This window comes from Coccinella septempunctata, chromosome 5, assembly GCF_907165205.1.
Source record: "Coccinella septempunctata chromosome 5, icCocSept1.1, whole genome shotgun sequence".
NCBI classification, from domain to species: Eukaryota; Metazoa; Arthropoda; class Insecta; order Coleoptera; family Coccinellidae; genus Coccinella; species Coccinella septempunctata.
Window position 1 is genome coordinate 38,773,707 of NC_058193.1, and position 21,690 is coordinate 38,795,396.

At 37.9% G+C, this 21,690-nt stretch overlaps 2 protein-coding genes across 2 annotated transcripts in view; one reads left to right on the forward strand and one right to left on the reverse strand.

Moving 5' to 3' along the window:
• Positions 1-7,630, reverse strand: part of LOC123313418 (G-protein coupled receptor dmsr-1-like) — a 21,001-nt gene extending 13,371 nt beyond the window's left edge. The window contains exon 1 of the mRNA XM_044898290.1: positions 6,557-7,630. Within this exon, the coding sequence (XP_044754225.1) occupies positions 6,557-7,502 (946 nt within the window). The 5' untranslated portion in view covers positions 7,503-7,630. The remainder of the gene's footprint in view (positions 1-6,556) is intronic.
• On the forward strand, positions 7,501-21,680 carry LOC123314138 (glutamyl aminopeptidase-like). Its single transcript, XM_044899259.1, has 13 exons — positions 7,501-7,672; positions 12,860-13,240; positions 15,118-15,484; positions 15,585-15,729; positions 15,892-16,150; positions 18,116-18,274; positions 18,766-18,860; positions 18,916-19,053; positions 19,885-20,177; positions 20,241-20,326; positions 20,386-20,498; positions 21,112-21,315; positions 21,371-21,680. The coding sequence occupies exons 1-13, from the start codon at positions 7,501-7,503 to the stop codon at positions 21,590-21,592; spliced, it is 2,634 nt and encodes an 877-aa protein (XP_044755194.1). The 3' UTR covers positions 21,593-21,680.
• Positions 21,681-21,690: the final 10 nt, after the last annotated feature.

The following is a 21,690-nucleotide window of genomic DNA, read 5'->3' on the forward strand; positions in this document are numbered from 1 at the left end:
ACCTCAAACCCGACACCCTTCTCGCCCCGTGATTTGTGACCAAAATAAATCACTAATTTCCATAGAACGTTCAGACGCATCATCTTCGCATGGATTCGTATGAATCTATGTGCTAAATTCTCATAAAAGGGATTCATAAATTCGAATATTCCAGGCATACCAGGAAACGCGTCAAGTGATGCCGAGCTGTATACAGCATGGCTCGAAATTATGATAATGGTCTAGCCGAGGTCTAGGACACTTGTGGCACTTTTCAATTTCTCCTCGGTCGGTCGGACTCATATCGCTGGCATGTTTTATTCAGTTTGACGCCGTCGATGTTCCATTTCGAACTGGGTCGAAACGAAAACGAAGACCATATTCGTCGTTTTGGCGACAGAATTGAATTGACTGGTTGAATGATTGGTTTTCGAGTAGATTGAAATAGGATACACGCGCCTAGTTTTATATTTGTACTAGCGTCTTATACCGCGGTTTCCTTGATGAAAAATGATCATCTTTAGACACTTTAGACAGATACTTAATTGAGTTTTCGAACTGAAGTATTCTGAATCGTTATTATTTTAGATTATCGTCTACCCTGAATTCTCAAACGATTTATTTCTTCTTCCTTGAACTGTCATATATTATAGTAGATATGCTACAGGTTAGTGTGCAGAGACCTTTAGTCCATCGAAGCAGCAATAAATGACCAATCTCGAAGCCACTACGTTATGTGACGATTCGGGAAATTCATGCAAGCGATAAATTTCCGGTCTTCAACAGGAAATTTTCACGCTAGCTTCAGAGTGCCAAGCAAACACCAACAACCAAACTTATAACTCATTCATTTGTTTGCTTTAAAAGCCCTTCCTTCCTCTTCCAGAAATCGAATTCATTTCTGAAGTTTATTTTATGATTCGCCATATATAACACGCTCCCGAAGCATAAGTCCCCGTCAATTAGGGAAAATGCATGCCCGACTAGGGAAAAGGCTGTATCGTGTAGAGGTTATTATAATGGGACTTTGCGTAACATTTCCGCTTCATTACTCGTATGAGCCATATTTGGAATAAATTGGCCTTGATTTCCTGCTTTAGGCACCCGATGGAATCATGGAAATGCGATAAAAGCATTCCTTTCTGTCAGGGATTTTATAAGAGGTGAAAATTTTCTGCGTCACGCGTAGGTAACGCCAGATTTTGCAATCCTTTCTAGATTAATCCAATTTTCCTTAAAACTCCACTACCTACTGCGTTCTTCGATCTACTCGGTTAATTTCAAAGTATACAGCTGCTCTAAATTGGATGAAACGGGAGTTTGAAAGGCCCTGCTTGTTCAGTGCGAACTCTCTAAGGTTGTGCACATAAAAACAGACAAACAACACAACTACCATGCTGGGGGTCCCTTGAAAATTGCCTTGTTTCTACATCTCCCTTAATTCCCAAGATAATTAAATAGGTTCCGGAAAGGGAATTATATACAGAGAGTCCCTGCATGAGGAAAAAGAATCTATCGACAGTGGAGTTTTTTCCCATGTGTTTCTGAGATCAGCATCCTGTATACAAACAATATCCTCTCTATTAACTTTAAAGTTAGATGTATTTCGGGGAGATTCGCAATTTCCTCGGAAAATTAGTCCGGCAATTTCCCAGAAGGGTCTTAGTGGAAATAAATGCAGCTTCGGGATAAGGAAAGTCTTCTAACCATTTCTCAAACGTTCACTTTTTCATCTTGTGTTTCCCCATCGCCGGGCTCTCATAAAATAGTTCCTCAAAGTTTCTGTTCACAGCGAATTGCCGAGTAAGTAGTGAATCTTTCATCGGCGCAATGTGAAGCGGTTAATAATTCAACAGATGCGCTGATGACTTCTGTAGAATCGGCGTTTTAAAGCTTCGGAAGGAACGGATGAATTATGAACATTGGGAGTTGGGGAAAGTTGGGAACACAAGGAGTCAATCAAACTTTGGAGGTCATTTGGGTATTTAAGGAGAGAAACATTGTTCTCCATTTCCATGGGACTGAAAAAAACTTTTTAAGTAACGGAGGGTAAATTTCTGGAAGTCTTATCTTGCTTGATGGAACTTTGGAAGTGCACATGGCATTTCCCCCATAGGGTGTTGAATAATCAATGCTAAAACTGAACGGCGAATACACAAGATTCCACACTCCTTCACTTGACAACTACTTCGAATTTCGAGCGTCAAACAGAAACATTTTCAGAAATACAGGTTTAACTCCTCCAATTTCTATCTACACTGCGCAAAAAAATTAACGCACATTATGGAAATCTCAAATTTATTCTACAACTGAAGGTGTTCTCAATGATAATTATTTTTATCAGAATTATGCATGCATATGTTATCCACTTTCAACGGTTTTCTTCAATACAGATGTTTTTTCCCAGCAGGAATAAAAAAAAATTATATTATCAGATTTTGAATGTATTGGCTCCATTCTAAAATCAGTTGCTCTCGATCAATTCTTGTGATCAATAGTTTTTCTTTCGTTTGATTTTCTACACTCGATCGCTATGCAACGCGAAACACGCAATTTGACCCAAGAGGAATGTGCCCAAGCGGTAGTTTTGCGAGACGAAGGGTGGACATACACAAGAATTGCAGAAAGGTTTGGAGTTTCCCATACGAGTGTGTCCAGAATGTTGCAGCGATTCAGGGAGAGAGGTATGAATGTCCGAAGACCAGGACAGGGTAGACCACGGGTAACAACTGCCATTCAAGAACGTTACTTGAGAGTTTCTTCGTTGAGACAACGGTTTGCAACATTGCAACCGCTCGCCTCCTTCAAATTCAGCTTGAGCAAACTCATGAGGTGCAAATTAGCACTCAGACAATGATAAATCGCCTCAGAGAATATGATTTAAGGCCTCGTGCCACGGCAAGAGGCCCACCTCTTACCCCAGCCCATCGAAGGGTGCGTTTGGATTTTGCGAGAGAGCATATCCATTGTGAAGAGGCCGATTGGGAAAGAGTTCTCTTCACAGATGAGTCTAGATTCTGCCTCTACCATTGTGATCGACGTTCCCTTGTATACAGACGTCCACATGAAAGATATGCTCAGTGCAATTTCCTGAATACTACTGGTTTCGGGGGAGGATCGATTATGGTATGTGGTGGAATATCTTTGACTGCTCGCACAGACCTAGTGGTCGTTGATAATGGAGCTATGAATGCTGATAAGTATATAAGGAACATTCTTGAAGAGCATGTAGTGCCATTTGCCCCATACATTGGTGAAAATTTCATTTTTATGGACGATAATGCCAGACCCCTTCGTTCAGGAGTACCTTGAAGAGGTTGAAGCCTCTCGAATGGAATGGCCAGTAAGGAGTCCAGACTTCAATCCGATTGAGCAGGTTTGGGACAATCTCAATAGAAGGCTGAGAAGTTCAGAAAATCATCCAGCTACTCTTAATGACTAAGGAATCCAACTCGGAGAAATCTGGGAAGGATTAGATCAGAACATTTTAAGATCACTCATTTTGAGTATGAACCGTCGTTGCCGAGCTGTAATTAACGCAAGGGGTGGAAATACCAAGTATTAAATCACTTATCGGCATTTCAGTATTTTGAAAATTGTTCTCTTCTTTCACATAAGATTCGATGAAATCCTGAATTTTTCTTCCATTTAATGTGTCTTGTTTCTGATTTTCAGAATGTGCTTTAATTTTTTTGCGCAGTGTATTTTTTTCGAGTCTACAGATCCACAATTCGAAATGGCGGTAAAAATTATGAAAAATAACAAAACAAATCGATTCAGAGAACAGATACCGCGTTAATTAACTCCGACACAACAACAAACGATAATTCCATGAAAAAACACGAACCTCTCCATTTCGGATGGAAATAGAGAAGCATATAATCAAGGGAAATGAAAACGTTTGACGATTGCATGTACTGATAAACCGAGGTGCAGGCACAAACAAATCGAAATTGGCGGCTGACATGATATCATACGCCGACCAGAATCTGCACTGTTCAATCTCGCCAATTTCGTTTTATCGGTGACACGAATCATTCGCTCTATATTTTTCATACATATAGGCGCCACATTCGAATTCGTTCGTGTTCATAAAACAACTACAATTTATTTCATACAACCCCTCAAGAATATTCTCCAGTATAAATATAATTATTATGATTCAATACTTCAGTAGGCATTTGTCTACAACGCTCAAACCACCATCTTTGAATCGACGAAAGCATTCCCTACGCATTATGCATCAGTTGAAGCCTTGTCCACAAGTAAATTGAATATATGGACTGATATCTAACCTCTAAAATCATGTGTTAGACAACAGTCAAAGTCTTTTTTTATTGTACCGAGCTAAATTATCCTCCCTATATAATATGTACCTAATCATCAAATGATGTATGTATAGGTCGACCTATAATCAACAACAATTTATTGAATTTGCATAATTTCATTGCATGGTACCGTATATTTTCATTACAAATTAACCCATATGAAGGTCCGGGAATGAAGTCATTAATATGCTGCTCATAATTGAATTATGTAGTTCGAAATATTCAGTGATCTCGTAATGAAAGAGGTCATCGGTATTCGTTGAAATTAGTAAGAAATAGATAATAGTGATACAGGATTTTCGTATCGAGAATTCTTTGGAGAATTTTCTACAAAATTCTCGCAAGAAAACGGTAGAGATCATTTTGTATGCAACTGAACAGAGAATTATACCGAAAGTGCGTATGCAACGCTAAATAATTCACGGCGCATGAATTTTCGAGTAGATTCTCTAGAGAATTCTCGTCTGTTGCAAACGGGCTTAACACAAAAAGAGCTTGCGCTTTCATAAGGAGTGAGCCAAGGAGCAATTTCACATCGTAGGAATGATTGAAAAGCAAGGAGTATATATATGTTGCCGAGATATATTGAAAGTCGAGCATAAAAGAGATATGTTTTCATATCATATTGTGTGCCACGATAAAAAATGTATACACTACAGATACTACGATAATCCAAAGCAGAGAAAACATGAAAACTGGAGCAGCCTACCGAACACAATCGATGGGACTGAACAATGAACATTTAAGGAAAAAAGAACAATTAGTACTCCAGACACGAAAAGATTATTGTCTACTATGATGGTGGTCGCTCGTATATTGGGGCAGTGATGGTTTCAAGAACGATTATTGGGGTAAGGTGTTTGTTGATATGAAATAGGTTTATCTTAATAATTGTGATATGAGCTAATGTTTGGAAGAAAACTCATTCTCATTTGAGGGGGAAATAAAATCATTTTTTTATATTATAAAGAAAAAGAATATTTCGAAATATGTGATACATATTCTGCAAGAGCAACTACTATAGTAATAAATCTGAGAATTTCATTCGTTTCGGCACAAACGTTCGGTCTTCTGGAAGTTTCAACTGACCCCATTTTTTTGAGAATTTTTCGATGGTCAACTTGCGAGTAGTTTTTCTTCCAGGAAAATTATCGCAGATCTAAATGTGATACATATTCTGAAAGAGCAACTCTTCTAGTAATAAATCTGAAAATTTCATCCATCTCGGCACAACCGTTCGGTCTTGAGGAAGTTTTAACTGAACCCAACTTTTTGGGACTTTTTGGACGGTCAACTTGCGAGTAGTTTTTCCTCCAGGAAAATCATCACAGTTCTAAATGTGATACATATCCTGAAAGAGCAACTCTTCTAGTAATTAATCTGAGAATTTCATCCATCTCGGCACAACCGTTCTGTCTTGAGGAAGTTTTATCTGAACCCAACTTTTTGGGAATTTTTCTAAGGTCATCTTTCGAGTCGATTATCTTCCAGGAAAATTATCGTAGATCTAAACATGATACATATTCTGAAAGAGCAACTCTTCTAGTGACAAATATCGAAATTTCATCGAGCTTGGTCCAACTTTGACCTAACCTAACCTATTTGGTATAGGTACCAACAACTGGTGGGCCGTGGGGGCTGTTTAGACCCCAAAAATGTAGGATTTTTCCAAATGCTGCCACAACCATAGGACAAAGAGTGTCTAGTGAAGGACAATAAATATTTAAACGTGAAGATACATTACTACACTTCACCATAAATTCCTGAATTTCAATAAAATTCCGTCAACTCTAATGGTTCCCCATTGAGCTATTAGAAACGATCATTCCAAAAGAGGAACTCGCGAATTTCCCACATAGGAAATTCATCCAAATTACTTTCCACATATTTGGCACCACTTTCCGTCACATACCACGCCAACGGATAAAATTCCATGAACGATTCCAATTCAGATTACACGGTATAAATCCACAATTTATTATCCTTATTTTTCGAAGCATCAGAGTGTCGCGAGGAGGCCATAAACACATCGAGAACATAACGTTTAATGAGCCCCATAAAAATGAGTTATCGATGAAATATCTCGCGGAAAACAAGGGACCCTCTGAAACATCCGAAATTAATTTTCCTTGAGTATTTCGAGTTTCCCACATAATATTTCGCGATTGGTTTGATATTTTTTATTTCCAGTTTGTATGCGCGATACAAATATTGGCACTTGGTAAATATCCAGAGAATTGATTACTCACCTAACGGTCTGTAGCATTGTTTTTCGAATTCTTCCAATATAGCACTCAACAATCCAAGAATAGCCTGAGGAAACTCAGTTATTAGGAAGAGGAACAACAGCGCCAGCAACATGTTCGAAGTTCTATCGGCCTGCTTAACTTTCTTCTTCTTGTTGGTCAACAACCCCGAAGTCTTCATGTCTTTCAAGTTGACGACAGTCTGCAACAGAACCTTTTTCCTCTTTTTGGTCTCTACCAGTATGGAGACTAGTTTCCACGATAGATGAGTGAGCAGGATGCATGGTACCAATTTTATGACGACACTATACACCCAAAAACTTATAACTTTGGCTGTTTCACTGGCGATGTCTGTGACGTAAATCAGTTCGCTTCTAACTTCACCTTTGTACGTCTTGAGGTCTTCCCTCTTTATGATCTTACCGGATGAATCGCAAGTTTGATTGTGATGTCTTATTGTAAGGGAGAATATGATGGGGCTGCATATTATTGGGGCACACACATACACTATCACAATAACGTAGAAAGTTCTCTTAAGCCCGAACCAGACTCTGGTGTTGTGTGGCTTAGAAATCGTGACATACCTCCAGACTGCCAAAATGACGGTGAGACAACAAGAGATAAAATGAACGATTTGACTGAAGAGAGCGTGGAAAAACATGAAGAGGGCCCAGTTGTGGCTGAAACTCCCCACATAGTTCCTCCTCTCCTTGTTGAAATACCTGTGTAAGCTGAACGGGATATACTCCAGCATCACCAGGAGGTCAGCGACGGCCAGCCCAGTCAGGATCAAGTTCGTAGGCCATCTCATGTCCTTCCTTAGCAACACCGTCATCATCAAGACGTTGGCGATGGACCCGAACACGCATAGCGTCAGACTCAAGACCCCATGCAACTGCTCGTAAGATTTGGAGAAGTTTGTGAGGTTGCAGTAGGTGGTGATGTTCATGGTTCTACTGGTGGGTCGTGGTGGTCAGCGCATGGAGCCTGATGGAGCGCCGTGTACCATACTGGTTTGCGGATGGGACGCAAGTGATCTTCGAATGTTTGGCGGGACGCCGCAGAAAAGTTTCGAACGCAGGCGTGTGGAGACGTCGGTTCAGGGCGTCGCGACGCGAGGTGGGTTCGAAATCTAACTCGATTTGAATGGTTTGATTATTCGTCAGAGGTAATTGTCTTATTGTCGACGAAAGTTTGTTAGGTCTTGAAATAGACGAGATAGAATTATGCGAATTTACGTCATTCGAAATTCCAAACTTTGAACTTTTCTTCATCGGAAAATACTTCTCACTGCGTGAATATCAACAAGGATTGAAAGAGGCATATTGGAAATGCTTCGAGTCGTCTATAATTTCATCGTAAAACTGCAGATTTTTTCAAGAAATAGCTGAAGAGTCGTTTTTATAACAAATAACTTTTGTTGGAACCACCTGTGATCATATTTTACATCCAATTTGAAGATTCGTGTTTAGAGCCATCTAGTGTAGATCTACCTACATGATTTTGACTAACGATGAAACAGATAGCGTAGGTGTAGCAGTGAAAAATTCATGGTTAGTGGAAATCGAACAGTTCTCATTTTGATTTGATGGACTTATTTCTCGGAAACGGTCGGTAAACAATGAAATATCTCGTTACAAACTATTTCACAATCCGATTACTACTTGTGTTACTAATTGTAATTAGTAGTAATTACTATACGATAACCCATTATGGAGTATGCAGGACCTAATGAAGTCAATTCGATGAAGTGATGACATTTTTCATACATTTCCTCACTCTGAACAGCTTCGCCAAATATCGAACCACTCCACCTGTCTTTTTGTATTCCTGTGAATACAAGGCATGTATTTTTCTGCTTCAAGCAAATTCTCGGAATTCTTACCCTTGGGAATGTTTTCTAACAAGGTTATATTATACCTAATTGGATGTTTTCTTCTCTACTATCCATTATTTAGAGAATGAAAACTGCGGAAATCAGTGAGTTGGAAAACTTTCAAATAGCGTAGGTCGAAAGTTGGAACTTCTCCGATATATATGGAGAGGATTCCGAAAAAGAAAGACTCTGGTATGTGTCATTATCTATCATCAAGTTGTCCAGAATTTATCAAGAGGATAAATGGATATCAATCCACTACCTACTTATGGTCGTGGAGAATGTGGTACTCAAATAAATTGATTTAGGTATGTTGAATTGCTCTCTTTTTTATATAATAAAATAATATGTTCATTCGAAGGATTTTCGATAGATTTGTGATTATTTAAAACCCATTACCAGTTTATACCGACGAAAGTTCAAGGATTTTCGATTGAACCCGAAACCAATCAATGCGAACATTCCCCAACAGTTTAATGGAGTTTTCAACTATACAATAATGATTTCATTCTTCCTTCAAATTCCCAAACTGACTCGCACGCTGAAGGTAATTAGACTTGCGTTCAGGCAATTCGTTAGAGGGTGGAAGTTTGGCAGATTAAAATTTCAATATGTTCGTACAGTCAGTTAAGGTAACTTGAGGATCATTATGTGGTTGAACTCGGTTAGGAAAAAATAATTGAACTGCACTTCTCATCGAGACTCAAGCTGGGAATGACATACTGTTTCCATCTTATGAGTTTTACACAAAGACGTCTTCTCTTCGTTTAGAAGTTTAGATTGTCATCATTGAAATAGCATTCATCAAAAATTACGAAGAACCTCCCATATCTCCCAGTTATATGAAGGAACAAGGAAAGCAAATGGAAATGGAAAATAGGATCCAGTATTCACTAAGTAAAGGAGCAAGCGACAGCTATTATCGTAACTAAGCAATGAAACTCTACCAGAACCATTTGGATATGTGCAACTCGTACATCCTGACACTATGTTCACAACATTAGCGAAAGACAATCTACGAAATTAGCTGTGACATGTGGTAACTTCAAGGGCCAACTTCAGCACGTAGTTCTCCTAGTATGAACCTCCAATGTGGCTTATTCCCAATGTAATCATCACACGGAAACCTGTTATCTTATGCTGATTCGTTGGAATTGAACAGAATCTTCGGTTCTGCTAGACACCCAATTAGACCCAATTCAATATTATGTTTGCTCACGAAGCCACAAAGAGGTAAATGAATATTCCCTGCAGTTCGAAGATCAAACAAAAACATGTGGAAAATTGATGAGGGAAATTCAGATGCCTTTGGATTCCGTTTGGTTTGATCACATAATTATAATGCAAGCTGGATAGTATAGCCTGTATAGGCTGAGAATTTGTCAAAAATCATCCCTCTTCATTCCAGGTCAGAACTACAAGCATGAAAAACAATATGGAGTTTTATTATTGTGTTAAATCATCATATTCCCTGTCTACACGTGTGAAGTCTTCATATTACCAGTTCACGAATTTATTTCCCAAGATTTCCGAGTAAATTCAAATTGAACTTGGATTTGCACTCTAGAGTGTGGAAGAGAAAGATCTAATAACCATAAGTTTCTATAAGTTAGCTCTGTCTGCCTACCTTTCGGAAGGTGTAAATTTAACTTCACTTCCGAAGTAGATTCAGGAAAGTTATCCAATTTCAGAATGTGATATTTGTCTCAATGCTCGATGAGAAAAACAAGGACTAACTGAAGATCCTCTGATGACAGAGAAAGACTAATAGGATGCAATCCAAGTTTAATTGACTATATATATGCTCATTTATTTATACAATTACTTATAGTGGAGGTTATCCTACAGGCAAAACACAATTAGGGGTTCAGTCATACGTAAAGTCAAAACATGTAGATATACCTAATGTCCGTTATGCCAGCAATAAATTCGGAGAAATTTATGTTCAGAACAAATTGAAATATAACAAGATTTCCTTGATAAGAAAGACATATGATACATGATTATCAGTCAAATCTTTTTTTAAATAGTGAATAACGATGATAGTAATTTTGTGTGCATGTTGGTTTAGGATTTTCCTCAAATTCTTGGTTGAAAATACTCATTCGTTTCCACTCGAGCAAAAGCCAGTATTCAAGGTCAGTGCAATTTCCCCCCCGATTTCCCCGACAAAATCGAAGCCTAATGGTATTATTCTAATTTGCGAATTACCTGTTGTGCGACAAAACAGGATCTCAAGTCCTTCCTAACGACCCTGGTGACCTACTTGATCCCGCCCATTATTTCCACATAAATTATCCATTTCGTTGTAATACGAGCCTAACGACTTTAACCCCTGCTCAGTTGAATTGAATTGAGAGTCAATCGTTGGCATAGATATACTAATGAAACTGCAAACCAGCAGGAAGAGCAGGTCCAAACAGGCTGATGGAAATTAGGTTGTCACAAGGATTATCTGTGGTTAAGGGAAATTCGAAACTGATGAGTGGGAAGCACAAGACTTTCTCACGAAGTTTGTGAGGGCAAAAAGTTGTAGTGCCAAAAAATTTTTTTGTTTTCTTTGATTTTGATGAAACTCTGTTTTTATATTAAGTCAATGGAGCAGATTACGATGCTGCAATTAGTTTTTCCCTAGCTTCCCTAGTTTGGAAATAAATCAACTAAAACCGGAAAAATCCAGAAAAATAGGTCAATTTGGATAGCTGTAACTAATTGGAAAATTACTTTTGATACATGCTGATTTTTTTGGTTATAGATTGGTTCTTTGAGAATACAAAGACCTATTTTTCATGACTCTATCGCAAAAACTCTGAAGTTTATGATTTTTTTCGCGAAGGTCTAATTTTATGGATTTTCCGCAGCCGATATCTCGGAAAATACATTTTTTTTTAATTTTCTGTCAGCGGAATCGTAATCTACGCCCTTGAATTACCCAAAAAATCAAGTTTCATCCAAATCGAAGAAAAAAAATTTTAGTCGAAAAATCGAAATTTTTCCAATACATATGTATGGAAATTTTGTCAAAATATGAAATTTCTCCTATTCATATAAAAATTTGTTTTTTGGGTAATTCAAGGGCGTAGATTACGATTCCGCTGACAGAAAATTAAAAAAAAATGTATTTTCCGAGATATCGGCTCCGGAAAATCCGTAAAATTGGACCTTCGGGAAAAAAATCATAAAATCCAGAGTTTTAGCGATAGAGTCATCAAAAACGGCTCTTTGTATTCTCAAAGAACCAATTCATAACCAAAAAAATCAGCATGTATCAAAAATCATTTTCCTATTAGCTGCAGCTCTCCAAAGTTGACCTATTTTTGCACTAACCCTTGGTATAAGTCTACGTTTTGTCGAGAAGTGTAAACTGATTTTTTCATTATTTTCATCAAATAATGAACTGAATCACATCAGTGGGTGAAGGTCAAAAAATAATGCAAACAACAACCTGAGAGTACGTATTTTGTCCATGTTCTATTTTGTAAGAGAATGAACCCCTGGATGGTATGACATAAAAATATCTTCCTGGACTATATTCATGGGAAATCTGCCATAAATACATCGATATAATGTGGGGTCTGCAACAAAGCAATAAATACCGAATGCTTATCGTACAAACAGAATAGAAATTTCAGCATTTATCGAGCTGCGTCTTCAAAGCGTGAATATAAAATATTCAAGGGTTTTTCATCGAGGGGATAATGGATTGAGAGGATTCAGATGTCTTGAGTGTTCAACCGTCTATAAAGGATGTGTTAACTGAAGGATATAGATACAGGCGATTTATCATGGTTTAACAGGTTTACTTAGAGGAATCTTCAAGCTTTAAGCTTTTGAAATGATTGATGCAACAGAAGAGGCTAATGAAGATTTATTATATTTTGCAGATGGAGTTTTTCAGATCAACGCAAGGAGAAATATGTTGATCGAATTAGGCGAACCAATTCTGGAGGTTTTTATTGCCGAAGACAAGGAAGAAGTGGAAAACATTTTCATGCAATTTCCATTCACTCAGTAATACATATTAGAGGAATTTCTTCGCATGAAATTTATAATTAGCACATTTTTCAGTCGATCCCATTCTTTTTTTTTGCGCGTTTCAGCATTGTGCTTCCCCAATGAATGTATATTCCAGTACTGGGAAACTAAATGTGAAATCTCATGGAATAACGGATTCTGAGAAACATGAAATGAAGGATTTTTGGAAACATATTTTAAACCGCTTTTCCTCAATGGGAGAGGCTGTATATGCATTTCTCGGAAATCATTGCAAACAGAGTAATACATTATGCAGGTGAAATTTCATCCACTCGTTTCGTGTTCCTTATTTTAGCATACCTTGTAATTGTACACATATGAGCGTTGTTTTAACAACTATATATATGGGATAATTTCCATCACAATTTTTGGTGGAATTTGAATTATCGTAAAAGGAAATTCAGAAGTTACGTTAATCCTAAAGAAGGAGCTCTTAGTGTGCCTCAGAAATAACCTCGTCAATCGTCTCAGGGATGAGCTTTACCTCGTGAAGTTGAACATTTTGTGGGATTCCCAAATTTTGTACAGCCCCCGTATGTTTCCCAAACTAATTTCTGAGAAATTAAAGGACGTTAATCATCTGTGTTTGAACTACGATTCACACAATTTATACGAGGTTGAATTACAACTGATAACGACTTATTTATCAAAATACGATGATGCCATTCTAGTAATAATCGGCATTTTCTTTCTGCCCATCGCGGACAAAGATATGAATATTTTACGTACGTTTCTGTTTTTAACCGTAACCGGAGCAGTTGTTTTAGCCACGAACGGTGAGTGTACTATACTCAACTCCATAAATCTAGTCATCTTGATTGTTTAATGCGTGAGTGACTTCATAGACTGCAGTTAATCATTTGTTAGAATTCGATATTTCTATTGGAGATTGGCTAAAAATAATTGGAAAGAGTGCTTCTGTTCGCTTTTGTAGGAGAGACTGCTAAAAATACTGGGGAACCGTATAAATATTGAAAAAATCTCTATAGAATCGAGTGAGATCTGGTTAGTGTGGGGGAAGATTTACTACCTGCGTTGATTCTTCAAAACCAGATCATTCTTTCAGCGAGATTGTGCAAGTGCTATCTATACGTCATATTTTCCTTGACGAATGGGTCTTACTCATTTTATTTCGGTGGAGAGAATTGGCCATCGTGTGATTTCACACAACTTTACTTTATGGAGATCTAAATCGTTGTTCATTAGCTACAAAAAACCATATTCGATGATCAAATGAGCAAGTTTCGTTGATAACTCACACGCAGCTTGTCTTATTTCATTTCAACATCGAATTGTCCGAAGTTTAAATACTGACACTCTTAACCTATACAACAACTGAACTCGAAAAGGGTCTTTGAATAGGCTGAAAGAAAATTAGGATTCGACAAGCTCTCGCTGGAAATCTTGAGGTATTTGTGTATTCAGCACGCAGTCGTCAACTTCATCATTGTTGTTGTTTTGTTCCCATTTTAACACTCCTCTGGCGCCACTGAAATTCTGCATTCAAGAGGATGATTTCTCTGAAACTCATCTTTAACTATTTCGCAGTCACATTCCAATTTTGCAAATTACCCTCCACTAATTAGTCTTCTTCAATAAAATGCCACTGAAAAAGACCTTCTTGCTTCATTCAGTCTAGACTTTGTGCTCTCAACGCAGATTACATCGTGCATCAGAGATCAGACAAATTTGGTGTACCCATGAAATACCTACGAAATAAGTACTCTCAACGAGGGGTATGGTGTCAAAAGCGAAAATTTGACCTGTAGGTATATAGGGGGGATTGGCTAGGACAGCCTGTCAGGATAGTAAATATAGCTTAACATCTTCTACAAATTTCGACCGAAACAATTTTTTCTAAGTTGATGAGTTTCGTTTTATCATCAAGGGAAGATTCTGGTCTAGTCTAACCTTATTCATATTTCTTATCACCTCTGTCTATTTCTAGACGAAATTGATTATGCAGTTCTGTCGATAACGTAGTTGATTTCCGTTTTCCTTCGATTGTTTCTTAATAATTCTGGAATCTATCTTAGGTAAAAGCATAATTTCCTAATAGACCCTTCGCATCAGTTTGGGATAAATTGTCCAAATTATTAAATAAAATATCTATTGGGTCTCAATACAGAAAGAACTTCTTTCTGGGGTTTCTTCAGAGTTTAGTTGTTTGAAATTAGGGATTTTGTGGATTCTGAACTGTCTTCCCGATCATAACAAGTATGCACTCTACATGGATAATAAACAAGATCAGCTTTAAATATGAATAATAACCCCCAATTACCATGGTCGTAATCTGAATATGAATCCATTTATATGGCGTCCCAACACGTATATCAATATTAATTCAAGCTAGATTTTCTCCGATGGGGCTTCTCCAGTTTGTGTGGCTCCATACAGGGGTATTATTGGCCGATTATGTGATCGTGTATCCTATTTTCCACGAGATAAACGGGACGTTGTTATAGTTGGCCTGAATTCTGTGAATTAATTGGTGAACACGTTTTCCAAATTCGTTGTCTACCACAACATATACTAAGCGACAGTCGAGTAGGTTGCAACAACTCTTTAACAGATCCAAGTGTGGTATCACACCAATGTAATGAAATTCCATGTCAAAATAGTAAATTAATTAGGTATATTGCATAACTTTCAGACACAGCAAGATACCGCTTGCCAGAAGAAGTCATCCCCCTGTCTTATGAACTCAAATTGCAACCCTTAATCGCCCAGGATTACTTCAAGGGAGAAGTTTACATCAACCTCAGTGTAACATCCCCAGTTGCCTCGATTTATCTTCATGGCAGTGATCTGAATATAATAGAGGCGAAAATCGTTGGTGACACCGAGAAAGTTAACTACGACATCCTGAAGGATTATCAGCTGATAAGGATCTACCACGAAAATGGAGAGAAGATATTGGCCGGTGATTATCTCCTTTATTTCAAGTATGAAGGCTCCCTGCTCCACCAGGATCAGATGGGGATGATCAAGGGGTTGTATTCCAACAAGAATGGGACTGAGTGAGTGGAATCTTTTCGAAATGTAACAAACATGAATGCAACATTTTTTTTATTTCATAAAGAACAAATGTATGATATTTCCTAAGTGTTTTTTTCACAGAGTTCTTATGGTAACCGATTTTCAACCCACTCATGCCCGAAGAGCCTTTCCATGTTTCGATGAACCAGCCCTGAAGGCAATCTTTAACATCAGTATTGTCACGCCCGATTCATCCTGGAGAGCTCTCTCAAATGCCGAAGAGATTGTGAGTAAGACTACACGAAACCCGGAAAAATAACTCTTTCCTCACTAAACCATCGAAAACTATCACCAAAAATCATTGAATGAAGTCCATCTCCCATAAAAACTGTGTGGAATATACAGGCTTCACAGCTAACACGTTTCTACCCTTCCATCAATTTTGCAGGGACACGAACAGACCCCTGAAGGTGTCCTTTACCGTTTCAAAAGTACGCCGCTCATGTCTGCCGAAGTGACCTCGTTTGTGGTCACCAAAATGGGATTTCTAGAAAACTCATACCCGCATAAAGACGGGTTGTTGAAGATCAGGACTTTCTTGAGCAACGCCAAGGAGGAGAATCAAACGTTCGTTTTGAATTTCGCCTACGAATGTGTCAAGTATTTCGAGGAATTCACGGGGGTTGCTTATCCCATGTCAAAAATAGGTAAGAGAACATTAGGATTAGTATTTATGTTGTGGTTATGGGTTGTGGCACAGTAGAAAGTGTCTCAATTGCCAAAATAGGTAGCACTATGAGATTTTGCATATCCTAAGACTGCTGTGTACTAAATTCAGTGATTTTCGTATAACCAAATTCTGGGATTCTGGGTTGGATTAATCCTGGTACACCCTGTATTACCCAGGTTATATGTGAGTTGCTTTTCGACTGAGACAAATGATAACGAACTTTTAGGATAAAGACTTGAAAATGGCCCATTATCATATCAAATATCTTCATATAAACCATCAGACAGATTGAAAATCATCAATTCCACACTATCGAATGATTTTACACAGATGGGTGAAAATCCCCAGAGGGATCATCCTCCTGCTAGTTTTACGACCTTAAAATCTCAGTCGAAAACTCCTCCGTTTCTACAACATCTAACAAAATTGCAACTCAGTATGCAAGTCGTGTGAACGGCCATCATAAATAGAGATATTCCCAAGGGAGTTAGCTCCATAAATCGGGAAATCACTTTTGTATTTTCCTAGGAGAAATACAGCCGTACTAAATAATATTAGCAGTTCGTTGCTTGTGCCGAAACGGCAATATTTCTTTTTACGCAGTGGGAATTACGACAGACAGAAAAGTTCACTTTGGGGAAATGGATGCCCTGCATTGATTTTTTATTCATCCAGAAATATGAACACAGAAACAGATTTATAACCACTGAAGTACTCACAAATAGCAAAAGATACATCGTACAAAGAACAGAGACTAATCAACACATCCAAAAATAAAAATCAAAAACATCACATACCTACAGGTCGAACAACTACAGAATCTGCAGATTTCCGATCCATCAAACTGTCTGGTGAGGGTCTATATTTGTCGAAGAAAATGGAAAGCAGGGAAAACCTAGATGATGGTATGTTATGGTTAGCCGCAGACGTAAATTCGTTTACCCAGAGGGAAGCTTTAATGAATGCAGAAATATGAGGGTTTTTACGATTATCCATCTTGGTTATCTCGGGACTGAGCAAGATCTAATCTTGCCCCAGTCTTACCTTTTTTCTTATTGCAGGATCATCCGAATGAGATGAAAATGAAGTTTAATGTCTACGAACATTAAACCGTATAAAAACGAATGACAGCATTTTATTTCATGCTTGCGACGATTCACGAGCCTATTCCAGTTATGCCTATAGGAACAATCAATTGTTGAGCAGTGTAGTTTAAATTTCGCTGATTCCCACACCGTATTCGATACGATAATTGATAATGAAGTCATTACCGTCTCAACAATCATGGGACAACAGGAGTACAGGAGTTGAGGCAGATCTGTGACATTATATGCTATTCAGCAATCAAAATTAGTGCTCTGCAATTAACCTGATCTCCACTAATTTATTTATTGGATTGAGATTGAAATCCCCTGATATTCTATGGAACCTAGAACTGCATCTTCAACTTTCAGCGTTTGGGCAATTCAATATCCATTCAAAATCGATCTCACATAAACTTCACTCCGATAGAGTATACTCGTAAAATTAAAAGAAAACATTATTTCTGTATTCTGATCTTGCTTCATCTCGAAATTTACTATCCTCTGTTCCTCGAGTGTCTAGGAAACGAGACCGAAAAAGTCTAAGCTCCTTCAATGAAAACCGTAAAAGAGACGTAAACTGGTGATGTACGTTAATAAGGTTATATTTTACTTTGAATGAGCTCTTCCTCAGAATAAGCCCTTGACAAAAACTGGGCTTGCTATGGATTAATGTTATAGTTCCATTCGAGATGCAGTTTCCTACTCTAGTTTCTCCGGAAAATACCCTGGAGAGAATTTTTATGGGGTATAAAATTCGAGAGAGTATATCATCTAGTCAGAAACCCTTGAATAGAATTTAAGGTTCTTATTTTACTGCTGTATAATTGCCATTGATATAGCCATTATTTTGTCCGCAGATTTCATCGAGTATGATAAGAAGTTCACAGCAACCGAGTACTGGGGACTGACGACTTTCAAAACTGGCCTACTGAATCCCACTCTGGACATTTATGACACCCGTCAAATATCCATCGTAGTAGCTCACGAGTTGACTCATTACTGGTTCGGTAATTTAGGTGAGCAAATATTGTTTTCATTTTTTTTTACGAATATATGAAGGCCAATCTCAAGGTTGTACTGAAATTGAGTTTGACCTGTCGAATCCACCTAATTCAATGAATTTCCTGTTTGTTACTAAAACAAACTGTGTTATCTTCCTGAGACGAAATTCTAAGATGAAGCTAACCCTAACAAGTATAACCACTCACCCAGAAATCCCTGAATGCCAGTTTCCTCACTGAAAATTCTCCAGAAATGTATTAACGTAGAACCACGAAACTCCCAGGGCCTGTTTACTCGACTTCGTAATGTTTTAACTACTCAAATTGGTGCAGTGATGAAGCATTATCCCTTCCGAGGTCGAAGGTATATTTACCCTAAGTTTCCAGCAACTCCAGAACTAAATTGGACACATACCGAAATATTGCGTTTATCTTAGGGAACAATCACTGAATTCGATCAAATATTTTATTAGGATTTCCATTATAACCTACATTATTTTTTTCAGTTACGAATAAATGGTGGAACGATATATGGTTACAAGAAGGATTTGCTCAATATTTGTCACTCAAAGTAGTAGACGATATTCTGAACACCACGAATGTAAATATTTAAGTCTATCTCCTGCAAACATGAATTACTAATTAGTTGATTTCAGGTAAATGAATATCCCTTAGATTACACCACTACAGTATTCAAACATGATGCAGATGCTGAGGATATTAAACCAATAGTGGCAAATTGTACAACCCCTAAGGATATCATGATACAATTCAATGATATTACCTATATTAAAGTGAGTATTGAAAAACGAACAAACACAGGTTCATTAATCTCAAAATTCTCAAAATCTCAATTTACATAAATAACATCTAAGAATTTTTCATACGGAAACTGATGGAAAATATTATAATGACTAAAAAAATGGGACCCAAATTTCGTCGATCAATTTAGAGCATTGTCCTCTGATTCTATTAAAAATTAATGATTCACGTACACAAAAGTTTAATCTCCCCGAATAGAGCGAATTTTGTCCGGTGCTAATATTCAAAGCTCGCAAAATCCTGTTTATATTTCATGCAGTTATCTATCCATCAGTCGCTTTCATGAGCCGAGCATAGGAAATCAAGCCAATATTTGGCCTGACGGCCAGTTTTTACGGTGTATTGATTAAAATCAACGCCACGAGAGCTGAAAAATCCAATTATGATTTTCCGAATCACGCTCAAACCAAAGCACTTGGAAAAGTTCGATGCAAATCCAATTTTTGAGCGATGCCGTGTAGGTAATAACCGTAAAGTTTATGGCTTCTTTTGCCGGCTGAGCTATTCCCTCCAAGAACTTTATTTTCTGGAATGTGATGCGAGTGACCTGGAAGGTAAGCAAGAATGTTTACAGTATCCCCACAAAGAAACGCTCATGCCAGCAAGTATAAGAACTGTAGTTTGAATACCAGTAAATGTGCAACCCTATCGAGAATATTTGCTAGTCAAATGCTTAGCTGAATTGATTAGATAAAACGAAGGAATAGTTAAGAAAAAGGCTTGGCTAATTTGCTTATTTTAAGAGGGATTCCTATCCAGCATCCCTTTCCTAAGAGTATCGATTTCATGCTTTGTTCTTCCAGGCAGGGAGTATAATCCGTATGCTGAACTATGTGGCTGGAGACAAGGGTTTCGAGAAAATTATCAGGAAATATTTCAGAGAGCACTCGTACAGTTCTGCCAGCACTGCAGATTTCATGTCGACCGTTGGATCAGTGCTGCCAAACACTCCGTTGGTAGAATTCTTGGAAACTTGGCTCTATCAGAACAGATTCCCCATCATAACCATAGAGGAAGATGTGAAAAAGAAGACGTACATCCTGAGACAAGAATCAGCTTCGAAGTTCAAGAAAACCGATAAATTATCACCATTCGGGTAAGATTAAGATCATTAGGTTTATCAGAATACCATTATGTTCTACCTGAATTGGTATTTCAGGTACAAATGGACTATTCCAATTATTTATACTACGGATCTTCAAAAAGAGCCGTCCATTGTTTGGTTCAGAAAGGATGATGATTTTAGTGAGTTAATCCCATCCTGTAACAATAACAAAGCTTTGATGAGAGTTTTTCTATTTCAGTAACAATTCCTAAATCGAATGAAGGGTTTATAAAGTTGAATTACAATTTGATGGGAATATATTACACGAATTATACTCAAACGATGTGGCATAATCTGATAGACCATGTCCAGGTTGGTACGATTTTTTATGAATGTGAACGAAAACTTTTATGCAATCTGTTTCATGGCTAGTGAAATAGTTAACTTCAGTGTACTTCAATTGAAATAATCCTCCCAAGCAGCCACATATTCAATTCCCTTACTTTTCTTTTAACCTCCAAAGGTTTTTTATTCGATCTGAATTGTTCGAGTGTTTTCACTAAACATCGCAAGAAATAATATTTCTTTTTAATATTTTGGCGATTCAATCCAATCCTGCAGTCCCACAATTTTTTCTGATTTACTAGGCCCACCTCTCCATTTTCTTTATGGAAATTTTTGTGGTTGTTCATCATTATTCCCAGATTTTATAAGATCAAAACGCAGGCGGAAAATCTATAAGAAAAGATTCTCTCAGATGTCCGTAGGTACATAAGCTATCAATCCAATGCCTGCCATGAGCCCAGTTTGATGTCCCTACTAAATTATGCCTGTCGTTCACAGATGACATCACATCCCACGTAGGGAGTTATTCCCCAGCACATTTGACACGGGTTCAATCTTTATAGAGTACCGAAGGATTAATAGTTTGATACACTCCTTTTACCAATAATTTAGAGATGAAAATTATCTGTATTTTTTCAAGTTACTGAACGAATTGGAACAAGTCACGCTGACCTTCGAGGCTGAAAAGCTGTTTGAAGCCGATACAATCAACTGCGACGTGGTGCTGAAGCTGATTGCAAGGGTTGGGGCGGAACTAAACCAATACGGCTTATCCCCTTTGAGTCCACTCTTCACCCTCAGGGACAAAATGAAGTTTGATCCCACAATCCACAACATCTTGAGGGTGAGTCGAATCCGAGATCAATTCTTGTTAGTTCTTAACACGATGGATGTTTCAGAAATTCTACTACGCCATTAGGGCCAAATCGAAGCTGATCAGGAAGAGGCAGCAGGATCCCAAGAGGACCAAGAGGAATCTGAGCTTCGATGCGTATGTTAACGCTACAGAAACTGCCACTGAGGATGTCGGCAATAAAACTGAGACGAAGGAGATACCTCATCCCAGATATGTGAGGTGCGCTAAATGGATACATGAAAATTTGAGCTACTTGATCAATTGACCTCAAGATTACAATGTGATAGCCATATGACAATTTTTACCTAAACGAATTTGTAGTAATTTATTTTGCTAATAAACGTTTTCATTTTTATCGTTTTG